This window comes from Elephantulus edwardii, unplaced genomic scaffold (genome assembly GCF_000299155.1).
Source record: "Elephantulus edwardii isolate Elephantulus edwardi_28Jun2011 unplaced genomic scaffold, EleEdw1.0 scaffold00269, whole genome shotgun sequence".
Taxonomy (NCBI): Eukaryota; Metazoa; Chordata; class Mammalia; order Macroscelidea; family Macroscelididae; genus Elephantulus; species Elephantulus edwardii.
In genome coordinates, this window is record NW_006400019.1 from 1,926,031 (window position 1) to 1,944,154 (window position 18,124).

Sequence of the window (18,124 nt, forward strand, 5' to 3'; positions counted from 1 at the left end):
AGTCCTCCTCTCCTGCGCTGTCCCTCCATCCTTCCACGCATGATGTCCCTCTCCAAGAACAGGTCCCTCCTGGCAACATGCCCAAAATAGGTATGATGGAGCCTCAAAATCCTTGCCTCTAGGCAACAGCTTGCTTTCACGCTCTCCAGAACAGACTCATTTGTTCTTTTAGCAGTCCATGATACATTCAGTACTCTTCTCCAGCACCACATCTCAAAGGCATCAGTTCTTCTTCTGTCATCCTTAATCATTGTCCAGCTCTCTGACGTATAGCAAGTAATTGAAGACCATGGCCTGGATCAGGTGCACCTTAGTCTCTCGACTGACATTGTTGCTCTTCAGCACTCTGGAGAGGTCCATGACAGCAGATTTCCCCAATATAATTTGTCGTTTCATTTCCTGACTGCTGGTGTTAAGCGTGTTGATTGTGGAGCTGAGCAAGCTGTAACTTGTAACAACCTCACTCTCCTCTCCATCCATCACGGTGCGGCCAACTATCTAAATTAGTTGTACTCAAATGGCCCTTTTCAAAAGGGACGATCCAAAGATTTGGGCTGAGAGATCAGAGAGCAGGATGGGTTAGGTGACCCATGTGAACACCTTGCAGCCTCACGAGGAGTGTGCGGTGCTGCGACAGGAGCTCAGTGTTGGGAAGGCAGAGACTTCCGGTCAGCCAAGGGCTCTGGGTCAGCCTAGGCCTTGGAGAACACACCCAGAGCCCGAGCGCCCCCTGCTGGAGGAGGCTTGCCCCGCCGCGGCCTCGTTCCGGTCCTTGCCTGGCCGCCCCGCCCCATGCAGGCTCACTCCGCAGGCCTCGGGGCGGAGCGACGCGCGCAGGAGGAGGGTGCTGCGCGTGGCGTCTGACCAATGAGGAGGCGCGGTGAGGGCGGTCGGCTCCGCAGACGCGGCCCCTTACCCGAACGTCCCTTCCCTGAAATCCGCGCCCGCCGCGGGCGCTATTTATTGGCTTTCTCGCTGGCCAGTGAGACCCTTTGCTGCTCAGCGCGGGAACCATGGCCGAGCTAGGCGCACTGGGCGGTGGCGCTGGGAGTCCCGGGACCGCCGAGTTTGCTCTCCAGATGGCTGTGACCGTGTTCAGGAAATTGAAGGTGCCGTTGGCTGGGAGAGAGCCCCAGGGAGGGAGCGGGCTGGTGGGCGAGGTAGGGGCGGCGGGCCACGAGGCCCGGGTTGGCTATCCAGCCGGGCCATCTCCCCGCGATGGGGCACTCCTCCGCGCATTGCCGTGACCCGGCTCGATCGGGCACGACCATGGCCTGGACACTAGAAGCACTCTGATCCCAAGGGGCATGGGACAGTCCTATCACAAAATTTTGGGGGTCTCTGGTGACCTAGTGGTGAAAAGCTACGCTGCGATCCCTAAAGAACGCGGCTTGAATCTACCAGTTGCCCCGCGGGAGAAGGGGAGAAGGCGGGGCAGTCTCCCCTCGTGCGAGTAAAAACCCACTGGATGGTCAGCTATAAAACTCGACTGGGGACATCTCGTGGCCCTAGTGGTAAGGAGTGTGTTGACAACTCAGAGGCATATGATTCTAATCCGTCAGCTTCTCTGCACGAGAAGGGTGGGTAATTTCCTCCCATATGATTTACTGCCTGGGAAAACCCGCTGGCCAGTCAGCCAGGGGTCTCTTCTGGGAAGGGAGTGGCAGCCAGAGGCCAGGTAGCAAGCCCACCTGCGCACTCTCACACTCTTGACCCCTCCTCGCTCCTCTCGAGACGCCCCGCCCCACTGTGCTCTTCCCACTCTTCCCTTTCGTGCTCCACCCTCCGGCCTGGCTCCTCCGTCGCCTGCCCCCCCCCCCATTTGGTCTCCTAGCCCGAGGGTCTGTGTGGAAGGCCAAGCGGGCTTCCTCCAAAGCCCTGCCTTCGGTGCAGAGCTGCGCTCACGGAAAGGAGGCAAGGATGATGGGCTTTGGGGTGGTGACAGTCGTGGGGATGTGAGTAGGAAGGGCGGCAATGTCAAACTCCCTGGCGCTGTTCCCTCTCACAGAACCTAGACTGCCCCTTCCTCATTGGGTTGCAAGTCTCGGAGCCACAGACGATCCAGGAACTGCTTTGCAGCCCCTCCAAGTACCGTCTGGACATCCTGGAGTGGCTGTTTGTCCGGTAATACCCTCCTCTTCCTCGTCCCACACTCAGATCCTCCCCGGGACCCAGGGAGACCACCAATGCAAACCTCCTGTTGCAGACTGCACTACGACTCAACAAACAACCGCTGGGTTTCGGAGGAAACTGCCCACCATTTTCCCGCAGAGCAACTGCCCTCGGTTTGCAGCCCCATTCTGTGCGCACACCACGAGGTCCTCACTCTAGACCAGGGGTGGAGCGAACCGCTCTCCGGCCCCTAAACAAGAAATCAACAGTTGTGTGCGACCCTATGGGACAGGGTTTGTCATGTGCAGTCGCTCACTGGCTGCAGCCCACCCTCCCTGAAGGCCCGAGGTGAACGGTGTGCGCAGGGCGCCTGGAAGCCCCGGGGCTGGACGCTAGCTCGCCACCTAGTGGACATGCTGAGCTTGGCCCCTGAGTAGCCTTCAGGCTTGAGTGTGCCTCAGAGCCTTGCCTTCCAGGTTGGAGACCCGAACTGGCTTGAGGCTTGCTGTGGAATTGTGACCAGCAGGGACCTTGGCAGCCCAAGCCTGGCTTTGAGCGCTTGGGGAAGGCCCAGAAGGCCTATGGAGGCCTGTGGAGTGTGAGCAATGGGTTCCCTCTGACGCTAGTGGCAGCTGTCTTTCCAGTGCCACTCCCCTCCTCGCCCACCTATGGATAGGCAAACTTTCCAGGCCTCCAGAGGTGAGCAGGAGGATTTGGAACTCCCCATTGGGCAGGAGTCTAAACCCTTTTGGGAAGTCGGTCAGCTTTGGAGAACTGGGGCAAGTGAACTCTCTTGTGAGCAGCCCTGTTGTCCAGGGGCAGGGCTAACCATCTCCTCTTCCTGTCTGAAGGAGGTGTTCAGGCAGATGGTGGCCCTGATGGTGACTGAGGCCACCCGTGGCTGCTCAGGCCTCAGGTTCTAGCCCTCAGAGTCCCAGCATGATGACGCTTTGTGGCCAGGCTCTCAGGCATCGTGTTTAGGGGCTTGAGGAAGCCACATGGCCAGCCCAGATATTGCCTGGACCTGTCCTTCCTGCAGGCTTGGGACTCGGAGTCCCCATGTGTTCTTGTAGCATGGAATGAACAGGCAGGAGTCCTAATAAAGCTTTATGTACAAAAACTATGGACAGCTTGTGGGCCGGCCCTGCTTCAATACCCCACACAATGACATTTTTTTCATGCATGAAAGCCCCTCCCTCTGTTGAAAGCACTATGAACCCACAGTCATGGCAAAATGTTCTGGAGCGGCAGTGTGCTTCGGTCCCAGCACTTGCTGGCCCCATCCTGAGAAGGGAGCTTGATGGGCAGTCTGTGTCTGGGGACTGGCATGCCCACTTGGAACCAAGTCATATCATGCTTTAAAGGAAAGCGACTCTCATCCTTCAGAGAAAGGTGTTTTGAGCTGAGACCCCAGAGGTCTTTGCCCTTCATCTTCTGAGACGTTTGGAGAAGACCATGGGTGGGCACTCAGCTTCTGGGTGGCCTTTCCATCTGACTTGTCCTGTTGCTCCCCATAGGGTCTGTCCCTCCTTACAGGACAAGTTCAGCTGTCTGAAGGGGACCCAGACAGAGTGGAAGATCCAAGGTAGGTGTGCCCATGGGAACGACACCCTGTACTGCTGACCCCTCTGTCCAGGTGGGCCAGAGGGATCCCTTTCTCCTGGTCTGGGGTGCGCAATCAGCTGCCAGGTGAGAGCTGTGCAGAGGAGGAGAACCCTGGGTTTTGGGATAGCAGTAGCATGATTATGCAAAGGCATTTGACTGTGTGGACCATAACAAACTGTGGCTGACTCTGAGAAGAATGGGAATTTCAGAACACTTGTTCATGCTAATGTGAAACCTATACTTGGACCAGGAGGCAGTCGTCAGAACAGAGCAAGGAAACACTGCATGGTTCAAAATTGGGAAGGGTGTACGCCAGGGATGTGACCTATCTCCATACCTTTTCAATATATATGCAGAACAGATTATCCCATAGAGGCTGGGCTCTATGAGGAGGAATGTGGCATCAGGATTGGAGGAAGACTCATCCGTAATCTGTGTTATGCAGATGACACAACCCTGCTTGCTGAAATTGAGGAGGACCTGAAGCGCTTGCTGTGGAAGGTCAGAGACTGCAGTCTTCAGCATCGACTGAGGCTCAATATCAAGAAGACAAAGATTCTCACCACTGGGTCAATTGGCAGCATCATGATGGGTGGTGAAGAGATCTTGCGATTGTTCACAGTTTTGGTTTGCTTCGGTCCACAGTTGATAATCTTGGCACCAGCAGCCAGGAAATTAAAAGACGTATTGCAGTGGCAAAGTCTGCAGTTAGAGACCTCTCTAAAGTGCTGAAGTGCAACGATGTCAGTGTGGAGACTAAGGTGCGCCTGATACAGGCCATGGTCTTTGCAATCACTTGTTATGCGTCAGAGAACTGGACAATGACTAGGGAGGATAGAAGGGGAATTGATGCCTTTGAGCTGTGGTGCTGGAGAAGAGTATTGAATATACCATGGACTGCTAAGAGAACAAACAAGTTTGTCCTGGAAAGGGTGAAGCCGGGCTGCTCCTTGGAGGCAAGGACTCTGAAGCATTGTCTGACATACTTTGGACATGTTGCAAGGAGGGACCGGTCCTTGGAGAGGGACATCATGCTTGGGAGGGTCGAGGGACAGTACAGGAGAGGAAGACCCTCGATGAGATGGATTGATTGAGTGACTAGGGTAATGGGGTTAGCTGTGTCAGAGATAATAAGATTGGCACAGGATAGAGCAGGGTTTAGGGCTATTGTATATAGGGTCACTATGAGTCTCAGGCAACTCGACGGCACAATAACAACAACAGTAGCATGATGCTCTAAGATGGACACTTTGGCGAGAACCAGTGGGGTATTTGATTGTGAAGGAGTGTTGGGAGGAACATAGTTCTAAGTCATACAGCATTCTTCTGTCAGTTTGCTGTACTGAGATAACCTGCGGTGGTTGTGTTGCTGAACCTTGTGCCTTTGGGGTGTTAAATGCCATAGCAGTTGCCTATAGTGGACGGTGATTGACGGAGCTCCCAGTTTAAGACAGGTTTGGAAGCAGGAGTAGCATCCACTTCCTAAACAACATGCCTCTGGAAACTCTATGAACTTAGAGAAACTATGGCAGGTATAGAAAGGCTTCAGGCCTTTTGTTCTTAGGGTCACTCTGAGTCATGGAGCGCCTGACCCTGTGGAAGGGACGCGTGCTCTGGCTCTGGAAGCCAGAAGTCTGAATTCGGTGGCAGTAACAGGATCCTTTTGCTCTGACAGAGATGGTGAAACTCGGCCAAGAGCTGATGCTGTGTGGGCCAGAGGACCAGGACCTCGTGATGGTGAGAGGGGACCCCACACAAGGGACGCTGGTGGGTGTGGGTCTCTGGTGTAGAAGGTCCAAGCAGAGAGGCAAAGTACTTCGCTGGCCAGTGATTGTCACGCTGGGAAATAGGTGACAGATGGTGTAGCACTATCCCCGCTAACCCCAAGTGCTCCCTTCCACATGCTGGGGGAGCACCTCCCACTATCAAAAAGCTCCCAGTAGTCTTGCAGAGCTTTGAGAAATCTTTAAAATGTGCATGGGTTCACAGGAGGTTGTAGGAAATAGCTGGGGAGGTGGGGGCCCTCTTCTCTGAGTATGGTCCCACAGTCAAGTCTATACGGTGTGTGTCTGTGTGTGCACTTATATGCAGAATCATGTGGCCAGGATTCCAGTCATAGCACAGACCCCTCTGCTGCTATTTTAGAACCCACCTCTCAGTCCTGGTGACAGTGGAGTTAAAGCATTTAGTGATGAATCTGGCGAAGCTTCACAGCCTTGGGACCACTTGGTCCCGCAAGGTCACTCGAAATCGGAACCGACTCCATCCCGTGCGCTTGAGTTTTGGTCTAGTGTTCAGTTGTAGCCCCCAAGTGGGTTATACCCCTTTACTCCTCTGATATGGCCTGTGCATGCGCCACGAGGACCCCTCTCCTTCAGCTCCTTGCTCCCCAGTGGCCCCAAGAGTGCTCTTCCGGCTAGGCAGCTGGGTAGTCACGGGGTGGAGAAGTGCTGGGAGCCCTCCAGCTTTGCACCGTCAGCTGAGCCTGGGCATGGTCAAGTCTGGCTTTCAGGGATTCCTTCTGGATCTTTCCAGAGTGCCCTTGTTGAGTTTGGCCCTTTCACGCTGTCCTGAATCCCGCGGGTCCCTGAGTCAGGGCTGGGCTGCAAGCGGGCTTCCCTTTGCAGGGCTGTGCTTGTGCCCAGAGGCAGCTGTATTTTATGGACCAGATGCTAGATGCCATCCAGGGCCTGGACCTCTGCTGCTCCCCTGGCTCCAGGTAAAGGGACGGGCGGTCCCCGGCATGCCAGTGAACAGGAGTCCTTGGCCCACTTGCCTCCTGGCCCACACTGGACCCCAAAGCTGAGCTGGTGCTAGAGGCTCTGGCTGGGCACCAAGTCCCAACACCCCCATTTTCCCAAGGGAGCCTAGACCCAGCCCCAGGGCTCATGGGCTAGTGCTGAGCTGCGCAGGCTCTGGATCAAGCAGGGCCTGTGCTTTGCAGTGCCGAGCAGCACTTCCGCGCTACTAGAGAGAAGAACCAAATGCTGCTGGGGGACCTCCTGTCCGACCCCAACCTGCAGACACTCCTGAGCCCTGAACGTGACCTGTGGCCCATGGAGGGGCAGGACCTCCTTGACCAGCAGCAGTAAGCTTCGCTCCGTCTGGGCCTGGCCCTGGGGTGGGGTCCTCAGCGTGCTGGCAGCGTGGGCTGACCAGTGCCTTCTCCCGCAGGCCAGGCCTCTGTTCGGAGCAACAGGAGGAGAGGGAGCTGGCGGAGCTGGTCCTGCGGCTGCAGGAGAGCACGGCCAGGCTGCAGGCCCTCCAGGCCCAGGTGCACCCCCGGAGTGGTAGCTGTCCTGAGATGGGGAGGCAAGGAGGCCTAAGTGAGGTGCGGCCTGTGCGGGGTTTAGAATCCTTGACGCACAAACTCGTTACCGAGGTGAGATTCGGGCAGTGGACTGCACTAGCGGGGATTCTCCTGGTCCAGTGACGGGCCCGCCAGGCCCTGATGCGTGTTGTCTGTGCTGACCCCTGCTTCCTTGCTGGACTGACCCTGAGGTCGGGGGTGGCTTCCAGAAGCGTCAGGTCCTGTTCCAGGGCTTTCTCTGCCCCTCTCTGCGGCTCCTTGCCTGCTGCCTGCTCCGGAATCCTTCGGCCCAGCTTGGCTGTGGCCAATGCAGCCAGGAGCTACCCAGGGGAGGAAGGTACTGGGTGCCCCAGGAGCTAGCAGCAAACGGGCCACTGGTTTGTTTGGCAGCACTTCCCTCAGCATAAGGAAGGGGCTGCAGTGGCTGCCGCCGACCCCAGCACTTTGGAACAGAGGCTGCGCCTAGTCGTCTCCGACTTCCACCAGCTCATGCTAGCCTTTCTCCAAGTGTATGGCGATGAGCTGGGGGAGTGCTGTCAGCGCCCAGGTGCCCACCTCCACCCTTGTGGTCCCATCATCCAGGCTGTCCACCAGGCTCTGACTTCCTGCCAACAAGTAAGAGCTCCTCTTCCCTCCCCAGCTGTCCCCCGGCACTCAGGGGCAGCTCCTTTTGAGGGCCGTGGGTGGGAGTGGGTGGGTGACCTCAAGTAGATTGTCCCACTCTAGAGTGCCAGGACAGAAGGTCATTGGGACCCATGGAGGGCTGTAGTCTTCACGCCATTCCTCCGGTTTCATGCTTTGACTGAGAGCCAAACGGGGCAAGTCAGGGAGAAGCTGTAGCTTGTGTCAGGTCCCCAGATGCCACCCTAAAAGGAGACTTTCGTTAGGATTCTGTCTGCTGGAGTGGGCTAGGTGGCAGGCCCTGGAGGGTGGCCCTCAAGCTGGGTGGGGCTTAAGAGGGGGAGTTGAGAGGGGAGCTGTGCACTGAAACACTGGCACTCATACCTCCCTCCTCTGGCCCCACCCCGTCCTCCTTCCCAGATGCTAATGGCTGTTGTGGAAGTCACCGATGCCTCCATGAGGGCCATGGGCACAGTGGCCAAGCAGCACAGTGAGGCCCTCTGCTGGGACAGTGGCAGCTCTGTGATGAGTCTAGGTAAGAGGTCCCCTCCATGCCTCTAGAGCCACCCCATCAAGGCCCTGCAGTGCGTGGGCACTCTGATCTCCTGGCCAAGGTTTGCAGTGCAAAGGAAGCATCTGGGCCTTGCTTTCTTCTCATTCTTTGACATGAACTGACCTTGTTGGCCATCTGTCTCAGCACAATTCAGGGGCTCTCCTCACATTTAGGGCCTGGGGCACCCTCTTTCCCCTGCAGTGCCACCCTATTTCCCTGTCCCAAGCTCCAGGTCACTGCTACACAACTTTGGTCTCTGCGTCTGTCTGGTTGTGACAGTTCCAGTGTCGTGGTTTCGGGGGCTCACTGAGTCAAGGCATGTGGTGGTTTCATTTCTTTCCCTGCCGAGTGATGTTGCGTCATGGAGGACAGCACCTCACTCAGCCATTGGTGGGCACTGAGGCTGTTATTCCTGCTGCTGCCATGGACACAGGCGCTATTGTAGGCTTTGTAGGGCAGGGGCACCTGACCTCGGGCCTTCGTGAGGGCCAGTGAGCCTTCCAGCGTCAGCACTGACTCACCACGTCAGCTGCGCTGACGGGAGGTCAGACATGCCTCAGCCTGCGTCCCTGTCTTCTAGTTTTGACCTCAGCTGTTCCTCCCCGGGTGGGCTCCTTGTCTCTGCAATGGATAATGCTAATGCTTTTGGAGTTTCTTAGGAAAGGTCTAGGTTACAGTTCAGGATCAGGAACTCTCAGGATACAGTTCTTTAGTCAGGACATCCTGTCTCGACTCTGCCCACAAGCAGACCTGTGTCTGACTTTTGACCTTTCAGCCTGTCACCCCAGCCCTGCTATAGAAAATGCAGGGAACTTGTCAGCCCCTCCAGAGAGCACCCTAGCCATGGCGGGATAGGCCACGTAAAAGGGGCCCATCATACACTGGGGGAAACTTGCTGGGCCATGTGACGAGCTCTCTGACTTGAAGACCTGTCAAATGGTTTCTGTTTCATTTTGTTAATTTTAATTTATTGATTTGATGGATCTTATTGAGGTAAGAGGGACATCATGTTTGGCAGAGTAGAGGGACGGCAAAGGAGAGGAAGACCTTCGATGAGATGGATCGATTCTGTCACTGGAGTGGTGGGAATAAGTGCGTTTGAGATGGCGAGGTTGGCACAGGATAGAACAGCGTTTAGAGCTCTTGTACATACGGTTGCTATGCAAGCGACTCAATGGCACATAACAACAACAAGAAGTTTTTTTCATTTTTTAAATTTTATTTTTCTAACGAACAAAATTTTCCTTCCCTTGAGAGGGAGGAATGCCCTTGACAGATTAAAAAAATAAAAGCACAAACTGTAGAAAATAGAGATGATGAGAGAGAAAAATGCCTTCCAAGATGGCCTCCAGCCTGTGCTGCGGTTGGATTTCTTTCATCCACTGAGCGTAATCATCCTGTCTGACCTATTTTCTATGAGGCTCCCTCTTCTGGCCTCATTAACAGTGTTTTCTTGTTCCCTAAGTAACACTGAATGGTGACACGCTAGTCCAGTCCGAGTTTTTGCTATGATTTCTTCTGCTCTTTCGCCGAGCCTCCACCTTTCCAAGCGTGATGTCTCTCCCCAAGGAGTAGCCTCTTCTAGCAACCTGCCCAATGTATGTGAGGTGAACAGAGCACTCTGGCTGCACCCTCTCTAAGACATCCTATTGGTTCTTTTGACAGTCGATGGTATGTTCAAGGTTCTTCTCCAGCACCACAGCTCAAAGGCATCAATTCTTCTTCTGCCTTCCTTAGTCATTGTCCAGCTCTCAGACATATAGGTAGTGACTGGGAAGACCATGGCCTGAATCAGTTACTCCTTAGTCTTCAGCTAACATCATTGCTCCTCAGTAATTTAGAGAGGTCTCTGACAAGACTTTCCCAGTACAATACATCTCCTGATCTCCTGACTGTTGTTTTAAAGGTGTTGATTGTGGATCCAAGCAAGATGAAATCGTTGACAAATTAAGTCTTTCCCCATCTGTAATGATGCTGCCTATGGTCCAGTGGTGAGGACTTTTGTCTTTGTGTTGTTGAGATGTAATCCAATCTATAGAAGGCCATATAGTCTTTGATCTTCTTCAGTTAAAAGTCTTCACTTTTTGCAGGCAAGGTTGTGTCATCTATATAACGCAGGTTATTGAAGAGTCTTCCTCCAATTCTGATGCCACATTCTTCCTCATAGAGTTCAGTTTCTCAAGTGATTTGTTCAATATATAGATTTAATTGTTGTTGTTATGTGCTGTTGAGTTGCTTGTGACTCATAGCGACCCTATGTACAACAGTCCTAAATCCTGCTCTATCCTGTGTCAACCTTATTGTCTCTGATACACCTACCCCCGTTATTCCAGTCACTTAGTCATTCTGTCTTATCCAGGGTCTTCCTCTCTTGCACTGTCCCTTTACCCTCCCAAACATGACATCCCTCTCCAAGGACCGGTCCCTCCTTGCAACATGCCCAAAGTATGTCAGACAAAACTTCAGAATCCTTGCCTCCAAGGAGCAGCCTGGTTTCACCCTCTCCAGGAAGAACCTGTTTGTTCTCCTAGGAGTCAATGGTATATTCAGTACTCTTTCCAGCTTTCTGATGCATAGCAAATAATTGTGATGACCACGGCCTGATTCAGGAAACAACCCTGACCCACATCTTTCCTGACTTTAAAACCATGCAGTGTTCTCCTGTTCTATTTGGACATCTGTCTAGGTATAGCTTTCACATAAGCACTATTAAGTATCCTGGAAGTCCCATTCATCTCAATGTTATCCATAATTTATTATGATCCACACAGTCAGATGGCTTTGCATAGTGACGAAAACACAGGTAAACAAACATCTTTCTGGTATTTTCTGCTTTCAGTCAAGGTCCATCTGACGTCAGCATTGATATCCCTGGTGCCCTGACCTCTTCTGAATCCAGCTTGCATTATGTGGCATTTCCCTCTGAATGTTCTGTTGCAACCATTTTTAAATAATCTTCAGCAAACTTTTTCTTGTATGTGGTATGAAGGACATTGTTTGCTGACTTTGTGCATTAGATTGCTGGATAAATAGTTCTTAAAAGAGCATAGTGCTCAAAACATTCTCTTTCCTGTTGCTTGGTTTTTCAGAGGATAGTGTTGCTTTGAGGTTTAAAGGTGGTTTCAGGGCAGTAGTTTCAGGGGTTCTACCCTCAACGGTTCCAGAAAAGTCTGGAATCCATGAGAATTTTAAATTCTCTTCTATATTTCCCCCATTTTGATTAGGATTCTTTCATGCTATAAGGTTTTTTAGGAAGTCATCCTAGGGCAGAATTATTGCTTCGCGGGTAAGTGTTCAGAATCTTCACTATTGGTCAGTATTGCCAGATTGTCCCTCCTGTGTGCCCGCCTGCACACGCACACAGTGGGTGGTGTTTCTATCTTGCATATCTCTGATTACATCTTTTCCTTCACTAATTGATCACTGACATTTTCTTTTTTGTGAAGGGCCTATTCCATTTTGACTCCCCTTTCTCCGGAGTTGCATCTCTTCTCTGATCTGTAGCCCGTTTTATCTTGGGGATACATATCCTTGGGTGCTCTTTGAAGTACAGAGAGAACGTTTCCACTATGTGGCTTTTATTGTCATGCCTTTTCTGTGACCTTTTACTGTACAGTAGCTTTGACCTAGTGGTAAGAAGCTGCCCTGCAATCCCGAAGGCACGTAGTTCGAATCCATTAGTTGCTGTACAAAAGAAGGATGACCAGTCTCCTTTCATGCAATTTACAGCCTCTGAAAACCTGCTGGAGGGTTAGCTCGGAGTCAGCTTCTGCTTGACAGCACTTAATGATAACAGGTTTATCTGACCTTTCCTCCAGGTAGAGAAGACATACTTCTCTATTCCACCATCATGAGGATAGTGTCAGGTGTTATTTTCCAGAGATTTCTAGCATCATTTCATATTATGCCATTATTATGCTTAAACTGAATTTACGTGTGGTGCGATGGGGCCCTAATTTCATTATATCCTGTGTGGATACACAATTATTTGGAAATACATGCACCCCTCCATTGACCTCTGTATTAAAAAATGTGGCTTTTAAAGTTCTCTTCCAATTTTCTTTGATTCCTGAACCACTAACAGAAATTAGAACACAAACAGTAAAACAAACTCAATGAAAGACAGTAAAACCAACCTTCTCATCTTTTCTCCCTTTATAATAATGCTTTTCTTGCTGTATGTGCCGTCCTGTCGCCTGTGACTCATAGCGACTCTGTGTACGATAGCTCTGAGGTCTGCCCTGTCCTGAGCCAGTCCCACTGACCCCGACACACCTGCCCCACTGCCGCAGTTACTGTACCAGGAAATCAAAAGACAAATTGCATTGGAAAAATATGCTGTCAGAAACCTCTCAGGGGCAAGAATGTCAGACTAGAGACTAAGGTGCACCTGATCAAGGCCATGGTCTTCACAATTCAATTGATGCCTTTGAGTTGTGGTGCTGGAGAAGAGTCTTGAACATACTGTGGACCACCAAGAAAACAAACAGGTCTGTCTCGGTGAGGGTGAAACCAAGTCTTTCCTGGAGGCTAGGGTTTTGAAGCGCCATCTGACATACTTTGAGCACGTGGCCAGGCGAGATCGGTCCTTGGAGACGGACATCATGCTTGGAAGGGTGGATGGACAGTGCAGGAGAGGAAGACCCCGCATGAGATGGATTGATATACAGTTATAACTATATTGATACATAAATAACATCCTGTAAATTTCACCTATTAAAGTGTTCATTTCGGTGTTGTTTTGTGTTCTACGCTTGTTAACCATCACCCTAGAAGGTAACCTCCTAACCACTAGCAGTCAGTCCTCTTTCCTCTCTGCTCTAAGCTCCTAGCAACCACAAATCTACTTATTAGTTCTATGGATTGGCCTCTTGTTGACTTTGACGGCAATAGGATACTGAGAGCTCTGGGTTATTCCTTGTATGCTTCCGTTATAGTCCATGGTACAGATGGATCCATCGATTGGTGAACGTTTGGGTGGTTTCCGCTTTCTGGCTATTGTTAATATATGCCGTGTTTGGTACAGTGACAATGAGTCACTGACAATGAGTCATTTCTGTCTTCTTTTGATGCTTCCTGGGTCATTCAAGATTTTTCCCAGGGGTTCATTCCGTCAGTATTGCAATGCAGGTCTTGAATTTTGTGTTATTTCTGCTTGAGAAATGTGGAGTGTGTTGTCCCTTTTGAGTTTTTAACTCCATCTCTTTGCATTTTTTTTTGCTGTGTCTTCTTGAGCTGCCCTTTGAAATCTTCTGTTCGGTGCGCCGTTGCCCCCACCTTTCTTGGGACATCGTATTGTGGTTTGGGTGAGGGTTTTGTTTCATGACAGTATAACAGCACTCTTCCTCACCCCTCCCTGAATCCCCTGTTTCCATTTGTCCCTCCTTCTTGCCTATGAACTTAGGTTTTGGGAAAACACTTCCCATTTGGTCTTGTTTGTTGTTCTGTCTGTTGTTCGGGTGTACCCTGATGCCCGAGAATGGGTTCCATTCCAGGTTGGGGTGCCTGAGGGCCACAGTCTTTGGGGGTCTGAGACTGTCTTACTACCTCCTTTCTTCCTGACGTACAGTTGTGTTGAACACAGAATGGCAGTATTTTTTGATACACACCCCCGTCTCCTCCACGGCCTCTGGTTATCTAATCGAGGATCCCTGGGAATCGAGGGGTCACTTCTGTCTTGGTCGCTGTCTTTTGACAGTTTGGTTACAGTCTGTCTCGGTGTAGCTCCTGCTTGGCTTCTCAGTCATGTGTTTCGTCACCACATTGTTTCCTGCTGGGCTTGATGCCGAGCTGTCATGGCATCAGTGGCGAGGGATTCTTCAGAGTCTTGGAATTATCAGAGCTTTTCCAAGGCTTTAGCCTTTGAGTTGCTGAGTCAATTCTGACTGACTGTGACCCTGTAGGACGCAGTGTTTCAAAGGCTGTAGTCTCGATGGAAGCCGTCCTTCTCGCCTTCCCTTCTGTCTGTGGAGCAGACCTTCCGGTTAACCAGCACACGATGGTTCCCTTCCAGTCGGTTCTGACTCATGACGAACTTACAGTGGATTTCCCAAGCAAACCGTAATGGGAGTAGAAAGCCTTGCCTTTCTTCTGCAGAACAGATGGTGGGTTCACACCACCGAGACTTTAGCTAGCAGCCAGTGCTCAGCCTGCACTCCGGCCTCCCCGGCTCCGGCCTCCCCGGCTCCGGCCTCCCCGGCTCCGGCCTCCTGCGGCTGCCACGTGGATACCACGTGCTCGGCCTGCATGCTCCCTGATTGATCCTCTGGCATTTCCACTAATCACCACTGTCACCACACGGCTGCTGCCAGTGTATATAATTGCTCTTAACGAGATCCTTCCCATCCTTGCACTCTGCACTCGTTAACATAATCGCTGTTGTTACTACTTGTAGCCGACCGCCCTGCACTTCCCTCATCTGCCTTCCACCCCGGGTCTTGTCCTGCCAGCGCTTGCTGCCTCAGTGGGTCTAGTGGTTGGAGGGAGAGGGTGGTACGGACACTGCTGGGTGAGGTGACGACTCCCCTTGGGCATCGTACATGTGAGTCCAGCAGAAGTTTGGCACCAGTCTGGGGAGCTGAGCTGCAGGAGAATGGGAGTGGAGACAGCCTTGCTGCTGTGCAGGGGGCTTGGCCCACGGGACTCCACAGGGCTGTCTGCCTTTGCTTTTCTCTGCAGCTGCCAAAATGCAAGAACTCTCGCAGCAGTACAAGCTCTTCAGTGAGGCCCAGCGCAAAGGCCCTGCCTAGGAGGTGTTAGAGCAGGAGGCAGCCACAACCCCAGTCCTGAGCCTGGAGCCTGACCCTCCTCAGAGAGGGGGAGCGGGAGGAGAGGATGGAGGGGGCAGAGAAAAGAAAACTCAGATTCTAAGAAATGGTCTCCGCCTGGTTTTTTTATTGCCTCCACGCCTCCCTCTGCTGGTCACTGTTGGGTCTTCCACCTCTGCTCCGAAGCCCCCTTGCCTTCGCTTCCTGTGTGCACCCCACCTCTGCGGGCCCCTAGCCCAGCTCTCTGCACCCACACCACAGTGCTTCCGGCACCTGCTCAGGCAGGCTCCCTGGGCGAGGCTGCTTCCTTCTCTTCCTTCCCAGACTGCTCAGTGCCAGCTGGAAAAATCTTGGGGTCACCTGACTGGTTGTCCAGGAAGCTGCTCTGAGCTTCCCAAGTGACCCAGTATCTCCCTGAGCAGTGTCCCTGTCACAGCCACCTCCCTTCTCTGAGCAAGGGACAGTCTCGCTTCCTCCCAGCCTGCAGCCTGCCCATTCAGCCTGTTCCCACCCCCTGCCATTTGTGTCTCCAAATCTCCTTGGCGGCCAAGCCCGGAAACAAGACCATCCGGCTCCCAAGGCATCCCCTGCCTGCTGTCCCATGAGGCGGGAAGGCAGATGGGCTTGGAGCCACTGTGGTCTTGGCATAAGGTATGCCAAGTGCTGGGGCAGGTTCCTCTGGGCCTGGGAGGTCCTTGCTGTCCCCTTCCTGCAGGGCCCTGGGCTGGGGACTGGTGAGAGCTCATGTCCTGGCGGACTCCTAGGTTCAGCCACTCCATCTTGACTGGAAGGGCCACTTAGTCGTGGTGGCCCAGCTCCTGGGAGCCCCGGTTCTCCGCCTCCCCCATCTGGCTGACTGGCAGCCTGACAGTGGTTAGAGCTGATAGTCATTAAGCTTCTGAGGCAGAGAGCATCTCAGCCTGGCGGGACATGAGCCCTGGAGGTGGGCGAGCCACTGGGCAGCCTCTGTCCCCATTCATAGGTAGAACAGTGTCGGTGCCATCTCCCCCTGAGCCCATGTCACTCACATGCAGAGGGCAGCTTGATGCCCAGGGTGGACAGGAGATACAGGGGCAGAAAAGGCGAGCCTGGGCGGTGGCCATGGCCTCCCTGGCGGCTCCCGCTTCCTCCTGTACCTGTGATGACACGTTCCTGCACCCAGCACCCAGCGTGGCATGAGCACCTGTGTGGCCCTGGAGCCAGATCCTCGCTTTGTAAACATGGGGGGTTGTCCCAGTGGCTGTGAGCAAGCGAGGGAGGGGGTGGCGAGCCGGCCCCACTGGTCCTGCTGCCCAGTCGTTGCCCAACAGACAGCTGGGGGCGGGCTGTGGCCGATGATTAAAGGCCGAGGGAGCAGCCCGCAGAGGACAGGTGCCCTGCGACCAGGAAGCCGGCCGGCGCCCACCCAGGTAAGCGGGCGGCTGTATGTATGTGTGTGTGTGTGTGAGGGGCGCTTGCTGAGGCTTTGTCTTCCCAGGTCCCCTGGGGGACCCTCACTGAAAGTCTCTTTGGCCTCTCCCTTTCCAGACACAGGATGCCGGCAGAGGGGAGAGGACACTGGTGCCTGGACAAAGGCAGGCCTGCCTGTACATAGGCAGGGGTCCTGGGTGCGGGGTGGGGGCTTGCGTCAGGTTTCAGCACAGTACCTCTTTAACTGCCATGTCACTGAGGCCAGTGGCTGACCCCTGTGAGTGACTGCACAGCTCAAGGGCCAACCGGCTGGTGGAGGCCTCGCCCTTCGGGCGTTCTCAGCTTCGTGTCCTTTCCTGTAGCAGCTCCGTGAGCACACCACCATGTCTGAGACACCCCGGGCTAAGACTTTTGTCTTCATGGACCTGGAAGCCACTGGGCTTCCGAATGTGGACCCGGAAATCGCCGAGATATCCCTGTTCGCTGTCCACCGCTCCTCCCTGGAGAACTTTGTGCGGGATGACAAAGGCATGCCAGTGCTGCCTCGGGTCCTGGACAAGCTCACCCTCTGCATGAGCCCACAGCGCCCCTTCTCGGCCAAGGCCAGCGAGATCACAGGCCTGAGCAGCGAGGGCCTGGCGCGATGCCAGAAGGCCAGCTTCGACGGCGCCGTGGTGCGCACCCTTCAGGCCTTCCTCAGCCGCCAGGAGGGCCCCCTCTGCCTCGTGGCCCACAACGGCTTCGATTATGACTTCCCACTGCTGTGCACAGAGCTGCAGCGTCTGGGCGCCCATCTGCCCCCAGACACCATCTGCCTGGACACACTGCCGGCACTGCGGGGCCTGGACCGTGCCCACAGCCATGGCACTCGGGCCCAGGGCCGGAAGGGCTACAGTCTGGGCAGCCTCTTCCACCGCTACTTCCAGCTGGAGCCCAGTGCTGCCCACTCGGCAGAGGGCGATGTGTACACACTGCTCATGGTCTTCCTGCACCGCGCGGGGGAGCTCCTGGCCTGGGCAGACGAGCAGCCCCACCACTGGGCCCACATTGGACCCATGTATACCCCTCCTGAGCCCCTGAGTCTGCATGACTGAGCGCTGTGCCCACCGGTCTGCGTCCCTCCAGCTGGCCTCCTGGGCCTGGACCCACTGGAGAGGTCTGCAACACGCCAGCCTGCCTGAGTCGCTGGGTGCGTGACAAGCCTCCCCCATCTCTAGAACCTTTTTCCCCCTCCCTGGAGCCCACTCTGCGGGCCAGCCTGGGCACTCCCAGCACTTGGCTAGGGCTGTGGGGCTCCTGCTTCTCATCCTGTCTCAATAAACTTTGCAACTGACTCCTGCCTCACCTGCCAGTGCCCCAGAAGTACCCCATTTGGTCCCTGAGGTCAGCTCAGGCCAGAGGGAGGAGGCTAATATCCTTTGCTCAGCAATGCCAGTTCCAGCTGGGCCCAGTGTGCCAGGGAGGGGACTGGAGAGCTGCTGCCTTCTCTGCTCCACTGGCCAGCCGGGACTCTGGGGTGCACACGTATCACGGGAGGTCCTGGGCTGCAGGGTGTGAGGATGTCTTCCAGTGGGTAGTCATGTGCTGAAGCCAGACCCATCCGGCTCTATCCAACATGCCAGCTGACCTGGAGCTGCTCACGGCTGGGCCTTGGGGAGCTGAGGGCACCCCGCAGGAGGGAGGCAGGCTAAGGGAGGAGGGAGTGGAGTGGCCACTCCCCCAGAGTGACTCTTGGTCAAGCCCTGA

At 54.1% G+C, this 18,124-nt stretch overlaps 2 protein-coding genes across 2 annotated transcripts; both read left to right on the forward strand.

Moving 5' to 3' along the window:
* The first annotated feature begins 1,013 nt into the window (after positions 1-1,013).
* HAUS7 (HAUS augmin-like complex, subunit 7) lies at positions 1,014-14,950 on the forward strand. The gene is made up of 10 exons (XM_006899988.1): positions 1,014-1,109; positions 2,009-2,124; positions 3,630-3,697; positions 5,393-5,454; positions 6,345-6,436; positions 6,662-6,805; positions 6,877-6,991; positions 7,418-7,642; positions 8,069-8,183; positions 14,880-14,950. The coding sequence occupies exons 1-10, from the start codon at positions 1,014-1,016 to the stop codon at positions 14,948-14,950; spliced, it is 1,104 nt and encodes a 367-aa protein (XP_006900050.1).
* A 1,811-nt stretch (positions 14,951-16,761) lies between these two features.
* On the forward strand, positions 16,762-17,472 carry TREX2 (three prime repair exonuclease 2). Its single transcript, XM_006899989.1, has one exon. The coding sequence runs from the start codon at positions 16,762-16,764 to the stop codon at positions 17,470-17,472; it is 711 nt and encodes a 236-aa protein (XP_006900051.1).
* The last annotated feature ends 652 nt before the right edge of the window (positions 17,473-18,124 follow it).

Coding starts and splice junctions, on each gene's coding strand:
- HAUS7 (XM_006899988.1), top strand. CDS start 1,014: ATGGCCGAGCTAGGCGCACTGGGCGGTGGCGCTGGGAGTCCCGGGACC. Junction 6,992..7,417: donor TGCAGGCCCTCCAGGCCCAG/GTGCACCCCCGG, acceptor TTTGTTTGGCAG/CACTTCCCTCAGCATAAGGA. Junction 8,184..14,879: donor CAGCTCTGTGATGAGTCTAG/GTAAGAGGTCCC, acceptor TTTTCTCTGCAG/CTGCCAAAATGCAAGAACTC.
- TREX2 (XM_006899989.1), top strand. CDS start 16,762: ATGTCTGAGACACCCCGGGCTAAGACTTTTGTCTTCATGGACCTGGAA.